At 43.9% G+C, this 13,155-nt stretch overlaps 2 protein-coding genes and 1 non-coding gene across 3 annotated transcripts in view; 2 read left to right on the top strand and 1 right to left on the bottom strand.

Moving 5' to 3' along the window:
- Positions 1 to 6,653, bottom strand: part of LOC119449575 (xylosyl- and glucuronyltransferase LARGE2s) — a 39,272-nt gene extending 32,619 nt beyond the window's left edge. The window contains exons 1-2 of the mRNA XM_037712774.2: positions 6,327 to 6,653; positions 108 to 328 (exon numbers count right to left, since the gene is read on the bottom strand). Of these exons, the coding sequence (XP_037568702.1) occupies positions 108 to 204 (97 nt within the window). The 5' untranslated portion in view covers positions 205 to 328; positions 6,327 to 6,653. The remainder of the gene's footprint in view (positions 1 to 107; positions 329 to 6,326) is intronic.
- The window catches only part of LOC119449569 (zinc finger CCCH domain-containing protein 11A), a 209,688-nt gene continuing 200,462 nt past the window's right edge, over positions 3,930 to 13,155 (top strand). Inside the window, exon 1 of the mRNA XM_049665310.1 lies at positions 3,930 to 3,941. The gene's annotated coding sequence lies outside the window, so the exon portion shown is untranslated. The remainder of the gene's footprint in view (positions 3,942 to 13,155) is intronic.
- Positions 11,922 to 12,120, top strand: LOC119451130 (U2 spliceosomal RNA). Its single transcript, XR_005191685.1, has one exon. It is a non-coding gene; the product is annotated as a U2 spliceosomal RNA (small nuclear RNA).

The following is a 13,155-nucleotide window of genomic DNA, read 5'->3' as shown; positions in this document are numbered from 1 at the left end:
CATGCTGGCCTTTCTTCATAATAAAGACACACCTTTCCATGCTTTTACACTGTAGTATGCTTTTTGAAAGACAGCGAGGCTGGTATGAATGAAGGCTGTGGGCGTACCTTGGCTCTTCCCATCGAGGTAGAGCAGCAGCAGTGCAGGTATGCCCAGAACAGCCACCACCAGGGACAGCAGGGCTGCCTGGCGGTGCCTGCGCATGACCGCCGCCGAGGCCCTGGCTCCGTGGTCAGTTGCTCTGCAGCACTGGCCAGCAGACGGCCCACCACCAGCAGCAGTTGGCTGCCATGCCTCCCATTTCCACTGGGAGAACTAATGTTTCATCCTGGGCAAAAGCACGTGGGGTGGAGGTCGTCAAAAGATGTGAAACAACTCGAGGCTCAACACTTGGAGACCAGGCAGTGCACGCCTTGTGCCCTCCTTGCTGTAACCCATTTCTGTTCACTCATCGAGGTCTCCCTATCTCATTGTGCTTAAAGAAACATGATGATGAATGACAGGCGAAGACCACAGGACTACATAGGCTGAGTGCTGTTCTTTGTCTGCTGCGAATCTGATGCTCCGTTCTACTCCCAATCTTTAGGTAAAGTGTTACATGTGCCTTCATGGCCTGGAACCCTTGAAGAAAGCCTTCAACAGTTGGGCAGATAGCCTACACCTGGTTCCCCCGGCAACATATCTGGGACCAAGGTACACAAAGTGCTATGCATCCTCGTTTCCATGTCCGTGCCATGCATCGTACTGAAGTTTGCATACTCCTGAAGTTGTACTGGTAACTTGCACACTTCCCTCTGTTCAGGTCTTGTCTTAAAAGCAAGATTTGCTATCTGTAAACGAAGGAGTGATCCTCAAAGTGAAAACACGACATCATAAAGAATCTAAAGCTGAACGATTCTCAGTTCAGGACCAACGATGTTACCAGGATGCATGAAGCTGTGTTGATGTCTGTAGCAAGATAATAAAATTCTGCAAAGATAAAACATTGCTAAATACAAGAATTTGTGTGAGCAGAAGGAAAACAGGCATATGTGCACTTTGTCGGTAAGATTGTAAAAAAAAAACATTAGAAGTACATAATTAAAAGATCTGCCCTGACATCCACTTCAACTCTACACACAAGTTTGATTAAACTGCCCAGAATGCCTCATACACATTTCACTGCACATGTTGCAATCACCCAAATCATGCATCAGACTGCAAGACATTTGAGGCACAAGTCACATGATCCTATAAATTTCTACATGCAATTGAAAGCGTATCACAAAAATTTAACAGCATGCATAAATGCCAGCATGTTGAACAATTTTTGTGCCACAGGTATTATGTGGCGCAAACTTTCACAGCTCAGAACTGAAGGATGCTACCTTTTGTCATGTGATGAGGACATTTTTTACATAACTTACAGACACACTTGCATAAGAATAATGCTATGATTGTCTTTAAATAATATGTGCCTAAACAAAGGAAAACAAAGCATCTGGCACTGCCAAAACAGATGCACGTTTCCATCTTTCTTTCTCAAAAGGGTATGGTTATATATTGCATCATGGTATGTATGTCCATCAAGTAAAAGACAGCGCCAGAATATGCACAGGACCAAACGACGAGTAACGAGACAGACACAGGGCGTTACTCGTCGTTTGGTCCTGTGCATATTCTGGCGCTGTCTTTTACTTGATGATGAAGAGCCAACTAGCCCAAAAATACGTCCTTACTATGTATGTCCATGCACCTGACATTTTCAAATCAGTGAGAATTAGCACATTCAGAATCAGAAGGCACTCATACCATGACTTTTGGTGCTTTTCACTTGTCAATTCACATCAGCATTTCTGCAGAACAGCTGAAGGCTGGGCGAGTTGGATTACATTCATGGTTAGGATTAAAAAAAAAAAAAAAAAAAACGTCCCGCACAGTGACTGTACAAGATGACACATGTCATGTATGAATTTTTTTTTGTGCTGTATTTTGCACTATCTCTAAACACAATGAATAGCACTTTTGTCAAGAGCTCTTGCACAACTCACTAGCATTATTTGCAGCTGCCTAGATGACAGCAAAATGCATTGCCTTTGTGCCAGGACAGGTGCAGAGCTGCCATTTATCCATCACCATCTTCAGACTATCGTTCATTACAGTAGCGCACCCAGGATCTCTGCCTGGGGGGGGGGTCACAGTTTGCTAATACCATCTAAACAGCACTAATTTCAATTTCTTCACGGGAAATTGTCAAAAAATTCGCTTTTTGCGAGTGTGCAGACGGTTGCGCGTCTTACATTTTAGTTGCAGCACTCAAATGCGCAAGGAAAGAAAAGGGGTTAAACAAAAGGGGGGGTTAGGTCGGCCACAGGGGGGGGGGGGGTTACAACCCCTGAACCCCCCCCCCCCCCCCTATCGGTGCGCCACTGGTTCATTATAACATATACTGAAACTGTAACCAGTTTGAATGTGAATTCTGCTGTTTTGCAAGGCTAGGAGGCCTGGCAGAAAAATAAAAGCGTTTGCATAAAAACACATAGGTTGACCATCATTTAAAAATTGCCCCAAACATATGCAAAAGATACACCATTATAAAAAAGTGATGTTTCCTAGCGCATACTTAATCTACACACAAGCACAAGGCCAAACACAACCAATGCATGCACACATCCAGGGTGTTCATTTTTAAGTTTTATGGAATTCTTAGAAATCGCCTGTGGAAGGTAGCATAATTCTTATCATTGAGCTGGGTTATTCAATGAGGCGGACATTTGTAGTACGAAAATCGAAACACATAGTCAACTAATTAACAAAAATTCACTAATTAACTTCTTAGTTAATTACTTTACACCACATATTGCAATTTACGAATTGTAGCCAGTGAGCTTGTCAGGTGTATCCACTTGGAATGAATTTCCAGAATGACACCAGTTTGGAAATATACACCATCAAACTTGCCACAAAAATGCACTGTTGTTCCACTTACTTTTTTACCAAAATGCTGTTTTATACATTGAAGCACAAAAGTAACTGGAACGTCCATGTATTTCGTCCCCCACTTGGGTAAATAATATCTCGAAACTGGTGTCATCCTGGAAATTCATTTCAAGTGGATGCGTCTTGCAAACTCACCCGCTACAATTCATACATTGAAATATGTGTCGTAAAGTAATTAACTAAGAAGTTCATTAGTCATTTTTTGTTAATCATTTGAATATGTGTTTCGATTTCTCGTGCTACTAATGTCCACCTTTTCGAATAACCCCAGCTCAACAATAAGAATTATGCTACCTGCCATAGGCGATTTTTAAAAATACCGTAAAACTTAAACATGAACACCCTGTATATTAATGTACCCGGTAGCTATGAAGGCAAGTGTTTACAAAAGTGCAATGTTGCTTAATTATCAATTTCGGATGTTGCTGCAGGCCCCACGGAAACTTTGTGAGTGTATTAAACTCTACAGCAGAGATTAACATACACATAAAAAAAAAGAAAAAAAAAAAAAGAAAGAGGACAGATACTTGGAGGCAAGAGCAATGGCACAGAGTCTATAAACATTGCAGGAAGAATGAAATGTTAATGAACCCGTAACAAGACAATATGTGTAACAAAATCTGAGCACAACAAAAATAATTACATAGCACAGACATGAAAAAAAAAAAAATGTAATAATCACATAGCTAATTGCACCACCATATACTTCAATCATCACATAAACTAAACAAAAGTGTTGCTCTGATTATGCACATAAGTTATCAATAAGCATGGCAAAAACAAAAATTATTAATTCTGTGTTGCTTACTTTGACAATTTCAATGTTGTGTGCATGAAGTATGCTTGGTAATGCAGGAAGACAATGACTAACGATTTGGTCACCAAATGTTGCACGCGAAAATTAGATCTTCCATAGTTCAAATGATCTAAAAGGATCTACAGATATTGTGCATCTTGAGCAAGTGATATCAACACGTTTTGGGAGTTTTGTTTGCTTTGGTTTTACTAAACTGAATGAGTAAAGGTCATGAAGCAAAATGAGGCATAGTGAATAAAAGATTTCAGATATGCATGCATTGTTTTTGATGGAAGCTACTTGATACTGACTTTCTGGTGTAGCACATATACTCAAATGAGATATTCATTTAGATAGTCTTGCCCCATACGAGAAAGCGGCAATTAACACGAGATGAGATAGTGTGTTAACGTGGTATTTTTTTTTTCTTAAATTGTGAACAAAATTGTAAAAAATCACCCATGGCATGTAGCACAATTTTAATTCTTGAGCTAGATTACTATTTGTACGAGAAATTAAACTGAATAAAACTAATGAGCAATGGTAATCAACTTTTAAACTAATAACTATTAGGCACATTTCAATTTACGTATTGCAGCTTGCATGCACTTGGAATCGATTCTGCGGATGGCACCAGTTTCGAGATATGTATTCCCAAAGTTTGCAATGAAATGCACTGGTGTTCCAGTAATTCTTGAAATTCAATGCATAAAAAGGCATTTTGTTAAAGAAGTGTAACAACAATGCATTTTTACCAGAAGTTTGACAGCAATTATCTCAAAACTGGTGCTTAGTTTCAGAATTCGTTATAAGTGGATGTTTGCAAAATAAATGGCTTGAATTCGTACGCTGCAATGTGTGCACTAAAGTAATTAGTTAAAAACGTTATTGGTAAAATTGTTAATTATTCAGTTATGCATTTTGATTTGCAGTGTAAGTAATGTCCTACCTGTTCGAGTAGTCCACCTCAGCCGATTTCAAAAATTCTCAACATGAAAAATGATCACCTGTATATGTGTTGTTCAACAGCTATCGATAAAAAGAATTTAGGCTTACCAAATATTCCGACAGATATTGATATCTGCACAACTGCACAGTTCGCGTGAGCATTTCAAGGCATATGTTTATGAAAATGGACACCAAGTGCTTTTAAGGAGAACTGTCACACAACATTTTCGCCTCGCTTATTTTGGTCTGTTAGATAGCTGCTGACTCCAGAAATGTGGTATGACCCCTCAAGTCCTCGACTTGCAAGAAATCATGAAGTATACATTATAACATCTTTTAATGTAATGAATCCGTAATATACACTTAATTTCGTGGTCTTGAGTTTGTTTACAAGGGCAACCTCTGCACGTCACAAAAATTGGGGGATGGGGGGGAGGGGCTCACGTGGTATCATAAATGCATGGGTTGGTGCAGTAGTTGAAGCTTCCTTGTGATTGCCTTGTTGAAAGCTTTAGACAACATAATAATAAGAGAAAGAAGGAGAAAGGTACTGCACATTTTAACAGAAGCAACAGCAGGTAACCAAATTATTATCCTGTCTGGAATGCAGAGAAGTGCAGAGTGAAAGAGGAAAGAATGGTTCATGCAGCGTGCATGCTGCTTTTGGCAAGACACGGTCATAGTGTGGTTTGCGACCACTCGACCAGGCTAACTGGTGCATGCATTGTCGCCGGTCTGTGAGCACTACCTCCGATTTTCGTGACGTGCAAGTCGACTTGTAAACAAATCCTATGTCAAGAAGCCGTGCTCTATTTGGCACACTTTTAAATGTGACAGCTGTATGCAAATATTCAACATAAGTTGCTGTCAATCCAAACAAAGCCTGTTCTAGTTAATAACTCATTTGCACATGTCTATTATTCTAACATGTGCTTCAATTTTCATTTCCAAGTAACTGTAGAAGTTTATTTCGTTAACAAAAGAAAGAAGTAGAGATAGTGAAATAAACGCCAGAAGCGATGATAGGGGCCTCGTTTCGTACCATCTGTTATTACATCGGCGCGCACGTGCCGTGTCAAACATTAAAACGTACAGCAAGCGGAGCCAACCCCGAACGTCATCACTCGCAAGTGCAACATGCAGCCTATGCAGCCACGAAAAGTAGAATATCGGCTGTTTGTCATTCAGGCGTGCGATATGGCGCAAGCGAACGTCCGTTGGAGCGCATCGAACTGATGCGCGGAGGCAACTTCTACGGTATTTGCAGTTATGCAACGTTTTCACTTCACATCAAGGCGTTATCTTATCTGTCGAGATCAGTGATGCACGACATGCGAAAACAGACGTGGGGTGCGATATGAGCAGTAAACCAACCGCGCGCGCCCACGCACACTGAATGGAGACAAGTGCACCACTTACGACGCTTGCGCCCGCACGGAGACATTTGCGGACTGGGCAGATCGCGAGAGAAATAAAAGCGTTAACGTTTTTAGGACGTCGCTTGAGCACCGCGGCGCGAGCACAATGTTTTGCATCATGTGTTTTTGAAAATATTAAGCCTAAGCAAGTTGAAGACGCGCGAGCGCGGTGAGCTGAGTGGTACCTGCAGCTTTGGGCGAGCCGGAGGCTGCGTTGGCCGGGTTTCACGAGGCGCCAGTCATGTTGGCACTGCCATGATCACCGGCACTCGACATGCTGACACTACGCGCTTATTTCCGCAGCAATGAAACAACAACGATAACGGCACTTCCGAAATTGTCCCCAACCAGCAGGCGGACCGAAACTCGGGCACAGCAAAACGCAAAGCGAGAGCGGGCGAACGGAAGTAGTTCGATCCCACTGTGTGGGCGGAGGGGTTGGTGGCCCGTCGGACGAGCTCGGCGGCACGGCCAAGACGGCCTGACGGGGACGGTACGACTTGGCGCGGCTTTCAAACAGGAATGCGCGCGTGCGCGCGATCTGCTTTATTTTGTATTTTGCGCTCGTCTGAATGCAAGCATTTGAATGCTATCTTGAACGCATAGCTATGATTGACGAGACAATCTGTATTAGGCGACGTAGCTTTGAGAAGTTGAATTTGGCGGGAAATACAGAACGGCGCGGTCGGGCCTCGCGGATGCGCACGTTCAGACCGGCAAACCCACGCTTTAGTATTTGTTTCGTCATCTTACCGCTCCACCAGACGTTGTCCAATGATTTTAACCGGTGCTGCTCTGGCTTGATAGCGATGGCCACATCGGATGTTGATGCCAGGAAATAATCGACGGACAATTTTTTCACCGGTTGTAGGCGTTTCTTTGGCCCTATACTGTGATCGCCTCCTCCGAGCTCCAGCAAGAACAGAGCGCTGCGCTTCATACATGATGTATAGGACCCATACGCGAGCGTCAAGACATTGAGAAACGAGAATCTTGTGCGCAAGGCGTTTGTAACGTTATACAATGCAGCTCCTCCCTTGTGTTTTCTCAATTGTTTTACTTGTTTGTTAACTTCAATTTCAAAACGACTTTTAAGACGCCTATAAATAGACGTCCTGAAGAATACGTTTATTTAGCGTCTTGATAGACGAAGAATTCCTTAGCTGTCCTTAGCCGCTTCTGGACGCCAGTAAGACGTTTTGTGTTCCAAGGGCTGTTGTGCCGTCGGCGGCGCAAACATTGAGTTTTATGTATATAAACTGGTTCTAGGGGCGTAGATCCGCCACGCGCACAACATGAAGCAGTTGACAATGCATTGTTCAGATAGGTTCTGCAAAAATCCACAAGACACAGTGCACTCCCCCGTAACAACTTCCTACAATAAAAAAAAAAAATAATAATCCGCCCGACCGCAGCCGGACGCCACAAAAAAAAAGTGTCTTTACGGTGCCCCCTAAGAGCAAATCGAGCAGCTGAAGAAAAATTCACCGTAGTCTGGGAGTCGGACCCGGGATTTCTTACCTTTCTGGGGCACCGGGAGGCAAACAAGTGGTAACCCTGAGGTCAAATTATTCGATCAAGTCGAAGCGCATGAAACAAATAAATTATTCATATACTCTGAAGAATTCTGCAACGCTGGTGGAAGTTTACCGTAAGAAACAGTGGCCGAATTCACAAAGATTTTCGTTGGTAGGTGCTGCTTGCCATTGGCCGGACGTGCAGCATCGAATGGTCGGCATCTGCTCCTAGGAGCAGTTCCAGCGTAATAACTTTTCTGTGAATACGAGCAGAGATTTTTAAAATATCACGCTGGGACAAATTGAGATGGTTTACTTGCCACGAAACACACAAGCAGCTATTTGATGTCTAAAAGATGTATTGAACGGATAATTCAAAAGTGCAATAGCTGTCCTGGTCAAGACATTTTCTAGCCGTGGACGTCTACGAGTACTTCAGCAAGCTCTGCTAACGTTAGGCTAAAAGTTGGCTAATAAACATCTCGATAAGAACTTCAAGAATTGTATTAGACGTTCCCAGAATTCTGTAATAATGGCTTCGGAAACATTATGCAGGCTTTTATAAAACCTCTTGACAAGTCAAGAATTTTATTAGACGTTCCTAGAATTGTAACAGAATTCTGGGGATGTCTAACAAAATGCAGGCTATAAAAGCCTGCATATTGTTTCCGAAGCCATAACGTATAATGGCTTCAGAAACAATATGCAGGCTTTTATAGCTGTCTTTAAAGCAGCATTTATAGATTGTCATCATACAGTGATGGTAAGCAAAATTACTGGCCACTTCTTCAGCATATCATGCATCCGTATGCTAGCTTCATAGTGCATATGTTACTATATAGTAACGGAAAAATAAATTGAAGCATTGCATTGTATTATTTATAATAACTTGCATAAAATTGTTTAACATATATATCAAATATACAATACGCATCCAAAGTAAATGTGCATAACAACATGCAGAAAAAAATGTGAGAAAGCGGCTTTATTGACTAATAAATCAAAGGACATGCAGAAGTGATTTTACAAAATTTTTAATACAGTAGAAAAGGTGACCACATAAATAAGACGTAGCTGCAGTAACCACAGCAATCCAGGTCCCTTCTCTCTTGGATACCACTGGGTGCCCACAGAACTTTGCTCTGTAATACAACAGTGAAGAAAAAAGTGAGTAAGCCACACTTAATTTACAATAAACATGTGCAATTCTGTATTTCAAATAGGAACATATGTGCCGTTGTTTTACCTCGGTCACATTTATTTTATTAATTTAAGCAATACTTTCTCTTAAAATCTTATGCTGTACGATGACGTCCAGAAATATGTTGCAGATATGATATGAAAAAGCTACTGTAGAGTGAAATTAAACTTGAACATGGTTTGATCCACACACGACTTGCAGTAGGTCATTATCAGTTAGATGGTTTGCAAACAAATCTCTTACAAGATTATGCTACATTTATTTAAGTAGTGGTGTTGGTGAGTTGTAGCAACAGGTGGGCTTAGCCTGACAATCAAGGCCGGCAACTGCTCCTTCCGAGTGTCTCTTACAATATCCCTGCGGTATTGTACCACATCTCAATAAAACCATTCTCTTCTTAAAGGGACCTAAGCACGTAAAGGGACCTAAAACTAAACTAACCTAGACACTTAACTAATCATAGAATGGCCTCACTATATTAAAGGATATCGTCTCACGAATCTCATACCGCAAAAAGTTTTCCCAATCCTCCAACTATAAGTGAAGTTACCACACTAATGCAAGACTATTTTCCTGCCTGCTAGCGTGCTGGAAGCTACACAGAGGAGAAGCCAAGAGACCAAAGTCCCGGTATACTACGCAATGTAGCACGCTGCTGCCATCTTAAAGGCCACACGCAGCTAGAATTTCTGTAATCATTCAACCAATTATGTGAAACTTCGGCTTTACCTCCCAGATCACAAAAGAACGTTCTGCTACATATCGTGCAAGCAAATATATTCGTGTCTAAACTTCGCGCCAGCACGGGCCCGCCAAAACAAAAGTGGCGTGCAAGTTGTAGCAGGTAAACGTATACGTACCGTAAGGAACTGTACCGTATCTGCAGGCGCTGGTCAAGGCTTGAACGTGAGCAAAAGACTTGGGAAGAGAAGCATGAGCACTGGCGAGCGAACGCTTGCGAGCATGAGCACGTCCCTTTGAATCGCTCGCGGAAACTTCAGCGCGCCCAATTTCTTTCTCTATGGCGCACTCCTGGTGCGGTCCAAGACACGTGGTCCAAGAGCAGATAACAGTTCGCTCAAACGGAGCGCACGTTTGCGACTGCGCGCGGCCAGATCTGTTGGTGACGATAGCTGGTATCGCAATTCCAGCTTCACCGTTTGTTCACGCAAAGGGAAAGGAAGGCACGGCTCTGATAAGGACGCTGAACGGGCGCGCACGTGTGCGCACGGCCGTTTTCTTTCTTTTTTCTAAACTTTGACTGTCGTGACAGACTCATCGAGTGAAAAAATTGGAAAGGAATCAAATAACCCCGCATGCTTTTTCTGCTTGTTCACCCAAAGGGGGAAAGCAGCGAAAGGCTATATGATGCGACGTTAACGGATTGCATATGGCTTGTTAAAGTCGCACGGAATGTAACGCTGCGCGTCGGGCACGCGCATTTTAAATCCTTTTCACTTTCAAGCCCACGCCCAAGCATGTCGCACATTTTCCGACAAGAACATCTAAAAAGGTTCTTGAGTTATACGCTCTCAAGGCGTTCACCAAAGTATACTCCTGTGAAGCCAGAGGTGGGGTGTTACCACAGCTGAAACACAATAGCATATTTGATTAACTGTACTTCCTGTTACATAATGTTTCCAACAACATTTGTTTAACGTCTTCGCGTAGACCAAGACGTCTATAGCCGTTTGTAGGCGTTCCGAGAAGTTTTCAAGACGTTTTGTGTTTCGTGGGTTTCCAGTGAAGCAGCTCGCCGGGCGATATCCGCGGGGTGGTCAGACGCCGCTTGCCGATGACGGCTCAAAGCGTCCCGTTCCCACGCAACGCTCAGAGAAGACGGCCCGGCCTCGCTATCAATAGACAGTTTTAGTTACACGTACGTAGGAACTTCACGTACGCAAACGCGAAAAGTCTACGTATACCTTACGTGCACGCAATCTGAAACACCTTTAGTACACGTACGCGACGCGTTCCAAGGGGAACCACGTAGCTTCATCTATCGGGAAATATGAACACTGCGGTAGCCAATTCAATCCAAGATGAGTATTTCAGCCAAGCCGGTGATGTGCATTGATGCGTGCCGGTCATGGCCTCCGCAATGCCTGGAAGTGTGTTGTACAAGCGTTACCTGCTGTCATCGTTGTCTTGGAATGAAAAAGTTGACCAGTCATCTTGTGGCCGTGTTTCGATGCAAGCCGTCTGCGCACGCTCGGCACGCTATCGTTTGTTCGTGATCTCGCGAAACCCCCACGTGAAGCTGTCTACGTGCGCAAGAAACGCACGCAAAAAATCGAATCTCACGTACGTCGATAAGACCAGCGTGCGACCGCTACGTTCTGCGCATGCGCACTGCTTACACGTAGAAGCTCTACGTACGCTAAGCCTCTAGGTACGTGTAACTAAAACTGTCTAATATCATCCATGGCGAGCGCGGCGTTCCTTTTAGCCAGGCGCGCCGCGAGTCACGTGGTCAGGCGGCTACCCAGTTGCGGAGAGCGCATGCGCCAAGCCGGCGGCGGCGTAGCTCGGCGCGGCGAGTCAAGTGATGCGTTGCAAAGGCTACGGCGCAGCTGCGGTCAAATGAAGGTCAAATTGCTGGCGACAGCGAAACTCGGCTCGACTAGGTTAGTAAAGCTATCGCTTTAAAATTCACTGTCATTCCACTCTGTGAAGGTGGATGACCAGCGAAGCTGTGTATGTGGTAAATGACCGTTGCTCTGGTGAAACGTTCCAAGTTTGTGGGATCGGGGCCACATGGACGGTTCGCATTTCTTTCCGCCTCGCGGTCCTGGCGGGCAGTGCGCTTGGCGTCCGCGGCCCGCTCTTCGTCGGTGGTCTCCTTCCGCCGCTGCCGCGCTCATTCCCTTTTCTGCTCACGTCATCGTTCTTGGTAAGCACACTGTTCTTCATCAGACCCATTTCACAGTCAGATCATAACTGAGGAAAGGAGCCTACGGGCCTACGTAGAACATGACGTCAGGAGACAGAAGGCACTCAGATTGGTAGGGACTAGTTCGAATGCGCGGGATGGCGTACACGTGTATGGTGTGAACGTAGGCATGGTCGACGCGGGTCAAAGTGTATAGTATCTGTTCCTATCAGCTTAATATCTGATACGGGTTGTATTTAAACCCAAGATATTAAACTTTTTTTTTTCTTTTTTTGCAAGTTGGCGGAGTGCTTGAAGCCTGCTTTACCTAGCTCCGCCGCAGGTCGGCCTGGTATTGCACTATCTTCGGGATTTTTGGTCTACGGACATCGATCCGCTGGAAACTAGCCATAAAAACAACTGGGCGCAGGTGGGGCAGGAACCCACGTCTTCGCATTACGCGTGCGATGCTCTTTCCAATTGAGCTACCGCGGCGCCGTTTTTCCATCCACTTTCTGGCGTATTTATGTTTGTCGACTAGAATTAAACCTGGGGAGTGTTAGCCAGCGCCACCACTCACTCATGCCAATGAATGTAGAACAAACTATCTACCACAGGCGTCACGTACTACGTGAACATTTCGAGCGACGGCAACTGGTCAATAAACCTACACATGCTACCTGAAAGCATCAATGTTGCCGGATTCGAGACCCTCGGCATGTAATGAACTAGAATAAACCGAATGGTCCGATTTTTATTAGTCAGATCATAAGAAGCCAACACACAATGACGCGAAGGATAACAAAGGGGAAAATATTTCTAGTTTTAAATTGATTAAAGAAATTATAAATAAATGGAAATGAAAATGAATGAAAGTGACTATCAACTGATTTTATTTAAGGAGAGCATGGCACTTATATCGACAAACCGAATACAAAGTCGAAATCATCGCACGTGCAAACCAGTATTTTCCAGGTAGGCAATTTCTCTTCCGCTCATAGCAACCGACGGGGCGCTGACGCAGTTAGCACCATCTTTTGCAATCAAGCTTGCTTCGACAATTTCCAGCGTATCCTTATCCGTATTTCTGTACATGACGGAACAGTCCTTAAACAGTGGTTCACACACACACAATCGTCACAATGAACTGAAACGTACCCATCTCGATAACAGTTCAGTGTTTGCCTCATTAATCTGTCATTGGGGCATCTACCGGTCTGCCCTATATATGATACACTTTGCTGCACAAGAACGGGAAGCGATAAAACGACACCTTGTGGGCAGGGCACAAAAGGGCACTGGTGCTTCTTCGCGCATTCTTGGCTATATAGCCTTTCTAAATGTCATCCATTACGTGCTCCAGCAACCATCAAATCGTTGGGCCATTTTCTGCGATTCGAAAGCAGCCCTACAAATTCTGCAGT

The sequence above is a fragment of the Dermacentor silvarum genome, chromosome 4 (assembly GCF_013339745.2).
Source record: "Dermacentor silvarum isolate Dsil-2018 chromosome 4, BIME_Dsil_1.4, whole genome shotgun sequence".
NCBI classification, from domain to species: domain Eukaryota; kingdom Metazoa; phylum Arthropoda; class Arachnida; order Ixodida; family Ixodidae; genus Dermacentor; species Dermacentor silvarum.
This window is presented reverse-complemented; position numbering and strand designations above follow the sequence as displayed.